The 11,705-nt window shown below is 40.8% G+C and overlaps 1 protein-coding gene and 1 long non-coding RNA gene across 2 annotated transcripts; both read right to left on the bottom strand.

Annotated features, from left to right (window-relative positions):
• Positions 1 to 733: 733 nt before the first annotated feature.
• Positions 734 to 1,767, bottom strand: LOC125178790. Its single transcript, XR_007157023.1, has 3 exons — positions 1,672 to 1,767; positions 1,067 to 1,211; positions 734 to 897 (listed from the first exon to the last, which is right to left on the bottom strand). It is a non-coding gene; the product is annotated as an uncharacterized LOC125178790 (long non-coding RNA).
• Positions 1,768 to 6,878: 5,111 nt separating this feature from the next.
• LOC108667179 lies at positions 6,879 to 11,622 on the bottom strand. Its single transcript, XM_018154170.2, has 5 exons — positions 11,540 to 11,622; positions 10,726 to 10,820; positions 8,158 to 8,328; positions 7,896 to 8,048; positions 6,879 to 7,517 (listed from the first exon to the last, which is right to left on the bottom strand). The coding sequence occupies exons 2-5, from the start codon at positions 10,796 to 10,798 to the stop codon at positions 7,387 to 7,389; spliced, it is 528 nt and encodes a 175-aa protein (XP_018009659.1). The 5' UTR covers positions 10,799 to 10,820; positions 11,540 to 11,622; the 3' UTR covers positions 6,879 to 7,386.
• Between the last annotated feature and the right edge of the window lie 83 nt (positions 11,623 to 11,705).

Raw genomic sequence — 11,705 nt, 5'->3', positions numbered from 1 at the left:
CTAAGGAGTATCTTAGACTATAAACTTATATTACTCTAAGGTGCCTATACTTCAGTGGCAATTGCATGCCAGATAAATACCGAAGAGCAGCAGGACGGCGACGCTCCCAACCCCGCTCGTGCCTGAGATCCAGGGCCTATACTTTCAAAAAAAGTTAAGAGATCGTAAGTTCATCAGCCAATCATTGACGGCCTTTCAAGCAAAACCCACCAATCATAGACAAGAAAATAGAGCGTAAGTACTTACGTTCACTTAGCGAGTTTTGAAAGTATGGCCCCAGAACCGTGGACGACCAAAGTCGTCTATATTAACGTATTCGTACTGCGTAAAACCACAACTATGTATTCGCAAGGAATATAAATCTTTATTTATGAATAGACGCGATTGTTCCCATATGCAAATAACGAATGGGTATATATTTAACATGTCTTGTTGGATTATACATCATTGAGGTTTGTGCACAAAATTATGTCACTCATATTAAGTAGGTATATTTAAATGTGCCACGCCCGCATTACATGAGCAAAAATGTCGATTATGACTTGGATGCCCCAAGAATTTTTATTTTTCTTGGACTTCCATATATAAAAACAAACATAATGTGAATGAGACCTGGGCCCATACTTTCAAAAAAAGTTAAGAGATCGTAAGTTCACCAGCCAATCATTGACGGCCTTTCAAGCAAAATCCACCAATCATAGACAAGAAAATAGAACGTAAGTACTTATGTTCACTTAGCGAGTTTTGAAAGTATGGACCCTGGAGTGACGTTGCTAGGCCCGTTGCAGCGAGGGTCGTCGCAGAAGGCGGCGACAGTGTCAGTGGAATTTGGTTCCATCTTGCCTATCTTAGGATCGCAGTCGTCTATGCACCCACGGTACAACGAGAGTGGAGTACCTGTACGAGCACAATATTTTAGTGTATATTCTCCAATACCAGCGACATTTCGTTATCCTACTCAAGTAATTTAATGGGCCAAAGTCGAAGTTAGAACCAAACGAGCTACGCCGCTGTTGGGATGTCAGCTAATTTTTGTGACCCTACTTAGGTAATTCAATGATGTTACCAGAAATGCGTTGTGAATCTAGGACCAATCGAGATCCTCAGTTGCTTCAGTCCTTGTGATGATGCAATATAGGCCGGTGCCAAGATTGCAGTTCGTGATGGTCACCATCACGTGTAGCACGGCAACACCTTGCTGCCACCTTACCCTGTCATCGTTATTGCCATTCTATTAACGTGTTCGCATGTTGTCAACGTATATCTAGAAAATATATTATTGGTTGCACATGAGTCTCTTGCTGAAGCATATGCTAGTCGACAATTAAATCTCCTATCGGGGATTATAATTGCGTCGCAAAAAAATGTTTTAAATAGCATAATTTGCTAGGGTAGCTATGACTTAAAATTGAAATTTTGATTGCTAATTATGACATATTAATTTTTATTGTTATATTCGTTGAAATATAGAAATGCCGGCATTTTGCAAAAAAATGACTTTGTTTCTTAAGTCAGATTCGGACTCTGTGAAACAATACATTGAGTATCATTGCAGAGTATCACCAGTCAAAAATAATACACAATCTCTGTGGAGGATTGAATGCATCTCTTAACATATAAAGGGATTCGACTGGAATTGTAAGAATCGATTGTACATTGTACGGCACTGACCAGCGACATTTGCAAGTCAAATCAGCAGCGCCAAAAGCACGACACTGTTGACAGCCATGGTCCTGTTGCCCATCCACTGCTTGCGATTCCTCTGTCCTGAAAGGGTTTAAATTATTTTAAATTTTGCTGCAGTCGCAGAGAGCAAGTTCAGAGATAATCTTCAACCGGATGCAGTGTGCTAGTGTTCTTTTATTACATTTTAAATCATTATCTCTGCAAATTTATGCGCGTTAGTTCGGAAATGACGCGTCTCTCCGACAAGACACAAGGTTGAAGGAGAAAGCAGACTTGATTGACGCATTGGTAAAAGTTTAGTGTTTTATTCTCTGTTCTAGAAGCGCAATCATGTCTTAGTTTTTCATAAACTTAGTCATGTCTTTGCGATGTATTTCCAGAAGTTCATTGAATATTTCACCATTTATGAACGAAATTTGATGAGTCGATTTAGATCTAGGGTAACATGGGGCAGCGGGCCCCCACCTTTTTTTTTAAACTAAATTTTTGATGAAGGTTTAATTGAAACGAGGTAGTTCTTTGTTTTGTTTAAAGTTACAAATAATGAGGAATGTCTGATGTGAATTACACGCCTTTAGAGTTATTTAATTTTTAATGAAACATTATTTTGTAGAAAGTGTCAAAATGGGCCCATTGCCCCACCCCTGGGGCAATGGGCCCATGGGCTTGGGGCAAGGTGCCCACCCCTGGTCCCTTTCCCCCAGTTGCATATTTTTTGTTTAAAAATGATAAAACAATACTTTACAGTTCAAAACAAGAAAAATGTAATAAAAAATATTACATTCATTCATTTATCAACAACTTAAAAAATCACATCATCAACTTGAAAACATATATTCTCGGCTTTTAAATTTATCACTGACATGAAAAAATATTTCCTTGACATGAAAATATATATTCTTGACTTGAAAAATATATCCTTGCCATAAAAAATTCTTCCTCGACATGAAAAAACGTATCCTAGACTAGAAAAAATATATTTACTTGATCAGAAAAAAAAATCGTTCCAGTTTCGTCCATAATTCAGATATTATGTGCCGGGAATTCGTACTTAATCGTGATTTCAGTCAACATCATGAAAACTCATCAAAGTCTGACTCATTGGTGTTGACTAAAATCAACTTTTGGCAAAGCATGAGTCAGTAACTCGATTAGGGGTCATAAATACGCATAACTAGAAACCAGAATCTGTTGCCTTGAGGCGGCAAATAAAAAAATCATACAGTATGAAGTGTAATTTGTAATTCTAAAGGCTAGTCATAGTTTTGAAGAGCTCATTGAGACAAATCTAACGATGTATAACACAAGGCTTCGCGAGGGGTATTGAGCCCACCATGGGCGCTTTGCCCCGTGACTCGCATTGGCCCGTTGTCTCATCATTTCAATTTATATCGTGTCAACATATCATTTTAGAAGCTAATAGTCTAAACTTGAACTCAAAATTATCCCCTATGAATAATACTTTCAAAATATAATTCACAGTAATTTCATAAGCTTCGTATACAAAAACAGTTTTATTTAGCAGCTAAAAAAAATTATCTGGAATAAAGCAGTTATTTCCGAGTAACTTACCAACGCAAACTCTTAGCAAAACATAGAGCCACACACTTCAGCCCAGTGAAACTGTCGACCGGCGGTAGAGAACACTGATCAATATCTGCCATATTAATCGGGAAACCCGCTATGGGCCAATGACCCGCAGCTGTCCCGTTGCTCCATGTCACCCTGTGAGTTTCAAATGCTGATTAATTTTAATGATCGATTATCGGTATTGAGTGACACCATTTTTGGCGTTTGAAAATAGTATAAATCATACGAAGCGATGAGAACTATACCGTTCGAACATATTATGATATCTCGTAATGAAATTCTCTGCTGGCACGGTAATGAATCGTGTCCGCACCTACCACCGCAGCAAACTATCTTCATTGGACAATTGATAAAAATTTGTTGCTGTTAATTCAAAAACTTGGTGCATGATGTTGTTACTGTTGATTCACAAAAAATTCGTCCGGTATTCAGAATATGTTCATGGTGAATCTGCAGTAATTTAGTAATATTATATAAAGAGCTTGTGCCTCTATTTAATTTGTTTAACTTATTTGCAGACTAGGGCCCTTACTTTCAAAAAAAGTTAAGAGATCGTAAGTTCATCAGCCAATCATTGATGGCCTTTCAAGTGAAATCCACCAATCATCGACAAGAAAATAGAGTGCAAGTACTTATGTTCACTTAGCGAACTTTGAAAGTATGGCCCCAGGAGTACCGCGCAGATGCCCAAGTTTCAACACGACGACATTCACTGTCGTAATAAAGCGGAGCATCCAGATATATGCCTATATAAATAAGGAACTAACTATACGCGTCTTTATCTGGTCCACATATCATGGCTTATCGGCTAATAAATTTGTCTTCGCGATGTACTAAGGAATTTCCGGACATATTGTGCCATAAAACAGTTCCTGTGTCTTGGTTAATAAATGTTTCGATGTTAGACATCAAATCGACAGCGCAAATCATTTCGTCAATCATATATTCTAGCGATCATTCTGATAAGATGATAATATTTCTTCACAATAGACTAAAGCATTTCCGGGCACATTGTGTCATAAAATCTCACCTGTTTATATCCTCCTGATAAATGTTATCTCGTTAGACGTCAGATCGGCCGCACAAATCCTTTCGTCAAGCTTGCATTTAGTATATATTTTCGATGAAATTTGTTATGTATAAGCATGAAATTCAAGGCTTAATTCAATCTAAATCTGACTTATTTAGCAAAAATTATTTCCTGCATCTCTAACTAGATTTTACGACCGAATTCAAATAATCCTATTCACATCATTTATGAAGTGAATATCTTCATTATCTAATTTATGTTGCACTAATTGCGTTAATGTTGCACAGTCCTTGCTGTGTTCATTCTGCAAACAATTTTTCACTTGTAAAAACGGAGCATTTCAGTAAGCAGCTTATTAGAGCCTCAATAGCCTTTTCGCCAACGTCCCAACCGAACAAACTTTAGAAATAATAGTCAAATATGTCTACTCTAATGAAATTTTGCCGGCCCCATCAATCCCTAATAATATTCTACTTGATCTCCTCCGCCTCTGTACTTCTTGTACTTCTTACAACCGTCTTCTTTCACGAACAATTAGCCAATGACGCACCTGCTGCCATCGCTGGCTGTCAACTTTCTTCTCGTTCCGAGCGGCCCTTTCGCTTTCTTCGTGTCTCACGAGCAGCGATAAATATAGTTGCTAGACCTTCCAACCCATCAACCTTCGAGCATCCGTGACCTCCACAGCTGGACATAGGCCCCGTCAGGCGGTCAAGATTTTTTTACAGGCAGGTACTGCGATTGCTTGAACTTGGCCGTGAGCGCAGTGGTCGCATCGACATAATTCCAATCTGGAGTGGCTGGGGTCTGCGCCGCAACAGCTGTTCATCAAACCAGATTGAACCTGTCATTTAGTCAGGATTTACTACTCGATCGACAATTCTACGGACTCACCAGCGGACTCGCCTGCGGATTCGCGCAACTGGGCCACTCATAATTCCTTCAATACTTTACGGATCTGTATGAATTTTGGAATATGAGTATTAATTATCGATGCGCTGCCGCAGGAATTATTACAGATTTTTGCATGAATTATTTCCTAACCTAACCTAGCCTAACTTAACCTAACCTAACCTAACAATAAGTCATGTAAAAATCTGTAATAATTCCTGCGGCAGCGTATCGATAATTAATACTCACATTCCAAAATTCATACAAATCCGTTGAGTATTTAAATAATTATGAGTGGCCCAGTTGCGCGAGTCCGCAGGCGAGTCCGCTGGCGAGTCCGTAGAATTGTCGATTGAGTGGATTTACTGGTGCGATTGTTCATCGCATATTCATTATCAAACAGTAAATAAATCTGTCAAACAAGCAGTTGTATTCCATTCATTACAACGCAGTAGTTTTTTATGAGTGATACATAAACATTCTCTTATGTTACTGCTTTTTAGAAATATAACTCGTAATTTCATCCACCGCACCTTGGCTTCTTAAATTTCCTTGTCATAAACGTGAATTTTTTACGTTTGTTTTACGTTACGTTATTATTATTACGTAAAGCAACGTTATTGCTTTGGCCCTCTCTCGTGAAATTCTTGCAATGGTTATTTCAGTCTCCTAATTTCTGTTGTGCTCTCCTTTGTTGTATCGTTTTATTTAATAACTTCTACATTGAGATACGGTGCTTGTGATGCGAAGAAAGAAACTCCAGCACAGGAATCGTAATATTCACTATCCTAGGTAGAATTAAGAACGTTGCGCGACTGTCTTGTTTATTTTTATACCTCAGATAAACAAATACATTTATTATTGTTATCAATCTGATCATTTTTCTCTGTATCTGTTTCTCTTTTTCTCTGTAATCTGAAATAGTAAGTGATACCAACTTCAATAAATCAGTTTATTTTTTTGTTGACGTTAAAGCCTTGAAATTATAATTGTAATTATGACACGACGACACAGGCACAACAGTTTATTTACTTTATTTATATCAACAGTTTATTTAGTGAAATGTTTCGATTAATCTTTGTTGGCCTGATTATCTTTGAATAATTCGTGTCAAAATAGCATTCCTCTAAGCAGGATGAATTTGTCACCATGGGCGCTGAATTGTAATTACGGACCGAGTTGATGCCATTAATTAATGAAGGAATTTCACAACGAATAATTGAATAAAATTATGAGCGGTTGCATAAATGGGTTCGCCCATATTCAAGTAGACACCCCCCAACGAGTATGCGCTATTATTAATATTAAATGGCTACTTATCGAATTGTGCATAAATTAGATACTCAATGTGGTTTTTGAAACAGCTAAAGGTTAACTTCAAATACTTGTGGAAATGATAATTGCATGAATTATTGAACACGTATTTCTGATGGTCCGAATATTGCGATGGTTTGCAGTGAGTTAGGGCGTTTCACGGTTGAACTATATAAGGTTGACCCACGAGAAGTTCCACCTTTCAGTTCAGCTTTCTTGTTCCGTCACGTAGATCGAAAAACGTAAACAAACCCGTCATTCTCGTGACGGATTGGTCGACTGGTTTGATCGTATTTCGGTGATTGGTTAATGCTCGTGACGTCACTGAGATCAGTGCCGTCACAGGCGAACAACGAACTACATCCGCAAAAAATGGGCTTCTGATGGGTCAACCTTATACTAGTTCAATCATGAGGGCGTTTGAAGCACCTTGATATTAATGTAGTCGTAATTTGTGATGCTTGAGCGTCCGTGAGATTGCCGACCGTATCATATTGTTACTGGCTGCCGGTGACTAAGCCTAGTCGTTACTTCCCTTCTAATTTGTTACATTAGTTAATGAAACCGCTAGTATTGGTTAAAAAATTCCCTAAAATTTTCTCAACCGCAGAATTTTAGCAAATCTTAGTTTACTTTGCTCCAGAATCAAATTCGTTCGGCTCATGCGCTGAATAGCCCCATACAAATATTTATGGCTATCATAAATATAATAAAATGTGCTTCTATTTTGCATATTAGATTTTAATAGGAACAAATTTACGCTTATAATGCTAGGTTAGACGGGCCTTTTATTAGGTTTCCATTGAAGACTAATAATACCGCTAAAAATCATTGTAGATTAGATTATGAACATATTTCTATAAGGCGCCTGTTCATCAGTGGTAATTGTACGCCTGATAAATGCCGAACAGCAGCAGGACGACGAGGCCCCACACGGCATGGTGGCTGAAGGCGCTGTTGATCCCCTCAATGCCGTCGATGAATTTCCCCCCACCGCCGCCCGTACCTGATGTCCACAATTGTGGACGACATGAGGAAGATATTAGCGTATTCGTCCGAACACCAGAGCAATGCATTTTTAAGTAACATAAATATTTATTCATAAATCGACTCGACCGTTTCAAAAGGCAAATGACGAACGGGTTTATATTTATTATAACTTGTAGCATTTATCCAGAATTCTGTATATATACAGAATTCTGTCACGCATATCAACGACATTGCATCAACACGCTCACATAATAGATGAGATGACTAATTGTGACCAGGAAAGGAATGAGAGACCAAACCAAAGAGATGATTAATTGTGACCTAGATATGCCCCAAAAAGTTTTATTTTTCTTTAAATTCGAAACAGATTATGCATACAAAACGTGTATAAGACCTGGCTTGACGTTGCCAGGCCCGTTGTTGCAGCGAGGATCTTTGCAGTACGTCTTGTAGTTGGTGTCGCTGAACGATGGTGTCACCTCCATCTTGCCTATCTTCTTGGGATCGCAGTTTTCTACGCACCCACGGTACAACGATTTTGGAGTGCCTGTGCGAGCACAAATAGTGAGAATGGATCACAATCGATGGTAGATTTGACAATCGATCCCTACTTAAACAGTTCAATGGATGTTACCAGAAATAAAGTTAGAACCCACCAAGCTTGTCAGTTGCGTCAGTTCTGGAGATGATGCAACACTGGCCTTTGCCGCGCTTACAGTCCGTGATTGGCACCGAGCCGGAGTTGTCGGGGTCCTTGTAGCAGCTGTCGTCCCCGCCCTCGATGTAGGTGCATGTGTAGCACGGCAACACCTCGCGCTCACCTTGCCCTGTCATTGTTATTGCCATTTCATTATAGTACTCGCATGTTGCCAATGTATTTCTGTAAGATCATTTGCAATTGTGTCATGCGCTGGTGCCGGAGAGCACCTGCTACAGAAAGCATCTCCTTCCGGTGATTATTTTGCGTTGTAAAAAATGTTTCACAGAACAGATTTTACTACGGTAAAGGGCTGCATATCTCTTGCCCACAATTCAATATCTTTTCCTTTCCGCTCGTAATCACGCTAGAATGCATATTAGCCTGTGTGATTAAGCGCCTAAAGCCATAGGTGACATTTCCTTTCCTGGAAATGAATCAATCAGTCATATAACATCCAGCCGCCGAAGCAACAGCCGTGGGCAAATAGCCGAACTGTTGCGTTCCTGTATTAAACACAGCCTGGAGTCTTCGCGGCTTTTGAAAATAAGCGCCCGACATAACAGCGACGCTACGTCACAGCCACTGCTTCATCACGCTCTACTCCACAGGCAGAAGCGCAAACCGCCGCCCCTATAACGCCATGCCCCGGCTCTCCCCCTTCGCAGCCAGCAGAAGGCTTTTCTCGTTGCCCGATCAGTAATGCGCCTGGGCCGATGGAGGGACATAACCTAACCTAACCTGGCGCACAACTGATCAGCAATTGAAGAAAGCCTTATGGCTGCGAAGGGGGAGAGCCGGGGCATGGCGTTATAGGGATGGTGGTTTGCGCTTCTGCTCGTGGAATGCGGCGGAATTACGCCAGTCCTGCAAATAGCAGAGCAGGTTTACGGTGATCCGGCGTGGTCTGCGGCCAGTAAGGCTTACGGCGTGTGTAAGAAGTGATAGGTTAAATTCTGTGGAGTAGGACCTGTTGACAATTGACTATTTGATTCAGCAGGCTGTGGAGTGAGGTAGGTGTTACTTAAAGTTGGTGTGGGGAGATGACTCAGTTACCTACAGCTTCTTGGTGTGAGCCGAGTTTAGTTATTGCATCCGTTATTCTGGAGGCTATTCCCCTGCCTGTCCGTTCTTCTGGTGGCTAAACCTCCACGCTTACCCCCTGCTCCCCCTCCTTTCGGTACCAGTTTGCGGAAGAATATTCTAACCTAACCTAACCTTACCTAACCTAACCCTTTCGCGGAAAGGTGGAGAGAAGGAGGTAAGTGTGGAGGATGAAGATGCTGGTGAACGACTCAGGGCTGGGCTTACGCCTGCGAAGTGGGTAAGGTGATGCGACAGTCCGGTGCGGGGCCGTTCCCATTTACGGCTGTCTGGGGTGGTCTGCGGACCCTATAGCTTACGGCATTTGTAAGAAGTGATGGTATGGGCTTAAATCATTGGTGTAGGAGCTATTGGGCGTAATCCGTTTGGAGTATCAGCTTGTGGGCTGAGGCATTGCGTGTTTCAAGCTGGTGTGGCGAGACGAGGCAAGTAAGAACAGCTGCATAGGTGTAAGGGTGACTATTTCTATTGCATGTCGAGGGCTGGCATTGGCTCTTGGGCTGATTTAAGAGTCAAATTTTTGGGCTACGGCAGCGCTCCCATTTTGTGCACCAATCAGGCATGAATGGAACGCCTAGCATACTTCCATAATGCCATCAATCAGTTGCGGATTAAGCCTGCCTTCAGTAACCCATGGTTGAACTAGTATAAGGTTGACCCGTTAGAAGCTCATTTTTGCGGATGTAGCTTGTTGTTCGCCTGTGACGTCACGGGCATTAACCAATCACCGAAATACGATCAAACCAGTCAACCAATCCGTCATGGGAATGATTATTTAAGTTTTTCGATCTCAGTGACGTACCGATAACAAGAAAGCTGAACTGAAAGACGGATGTCCTCGTGGGTCAACCTTATATAGTTCAACCATGCAGTAACCAGCCCAACACATCATCATGTTTTAAATACTCGTCAGAAGGAATTGCACGAACTTACCGTGCACCACCAGACCGCGGATCGAATGTGACTTCCCGGTCATAGTTAAATTATGTAACTTTTTGCTCGCAACATATTAGGTTAGGTTTCAGATAGTAAAGCCTGGCTCTAGTCTATCGTCCAGCGGCGAGTGTTTGTTTGATCGTGGGCTGATTCGATGCAAGGGATTAATACGGACGGGATAGGAGTGAGCATCTTATTCAATGTGAGGCCCCAACGCACTCTGTCGGAGAGTTTTTTCGCATGTTTTTTCGCATGCAGAGTTTTTTCGCATGTTGGCGGGCGATGGTTACTATACTAGGCGATGGTTACTATAGCAGGCTGTTTTACAGGGAGCTAATTCGTCTACTTCAATATGTGTGATCTGTCTGGCGGCTTGCGGCTTACAATGTGATAGTCCAGAATTGTTTAAAGCTAAGTTCTTGAGAAAAGGGATCATGAAAGGGGTCCATTCGAAGCAGGGCAGTCGTATCTACGACAAGCAACCCACCGGCGACAGTTGCAATACGAAGCAGCAGCGCCAAAAGCGCCACACTGTTGACAGCCATGCTCCTTCCGTCCATCCACTGCTCGCGATTCCTCTGTCTTGAAAGAATTTTCATTGGTAAAAATACCTATTATAGTTGCTCTGAGCTCGCTCATAGATGATTTCAAATCGTGTGCACTGTGCTTATGCTTTTTTATTACATTTCTCAAGCATTATCTAGGCAATTTTTAAGCGTTATCTCAAAAATGACGCGCCTCGTCGACAAGAAGCAAAGTTGTATGAAAAAACAGACTTGGTCTATTCAGTAGCAAGAACTTACCTACATTTTTTCTCTGGTTTAGTGGAGCGATCATATTTTAGTTATTTATAAAGTTATTGGAGAAAAATGTTATTCGTATCTTAGAGATGTATCTCTGGGTGTTCATCGAATATCTCACCATTTAAAATCAAACATTTAATGAGTCGATTCCGGCTCATGACTTTCAAATGCCGATTAATTTTAATGATCGATTGTCGCGATTAGCGGCACAATTTTTTTGCGCTTGAAAATATTGTGTCTCATACGAAGCAATGTGAACCGAATGTCCGTTCGAACATGCGATTGCATTGGCACATATAAAATTCTCTGCTGGTATGATTGAGTCGTGTACTCACTTATCACCGCGGCCCTCCATCATAATTGAGAACTTGTCTTGTGTCGTTTCTGTTAGTGCACAAAAATTTTTGTCTGGTAATCTGAATGTGCTCAGGGTAAATCTCCACAATTTATTAATCTGGTGTAGGGAGCTTTTGCCTGTTACGCATTTGTTAAACTTACTTGCAGAGCAGGAGCGCCGTGTAGCTTCACTTATTTCAACACAACTTCATTCACTGCCGTAATGACAGGGACTACAGATTTGAGCATTCATATCTGCATGAGGAATAAATGAATAAGGAACAAACTATACGCGTTCTTATCTAGTCTACATATTATGGGTTATCAG

The sequence above is a fragment of the Hyalella azteca genome, unplaced genomic scaffold (genome assembly GCF_000764305.2).
Source record: "Hyalella azteca isolate HAZT.00-mixed unplaced genomic scaffold, Hazt_2.0.2 contig12821, whole genome shotgun sequence".
Classification (NCBI taxonomy): domain Eukaryota; kingdom Metazoa; phylum Arthropoda; class Malacostraca; order Amphipoda; family Hyalellidae; genus Hyalella; species Hyalella azteca.
The sequence above is the reverse complement of the archived record's forward strand: the minus strand, read 5'-3'. Positions and strand labels throughout refer to the sequence as shown.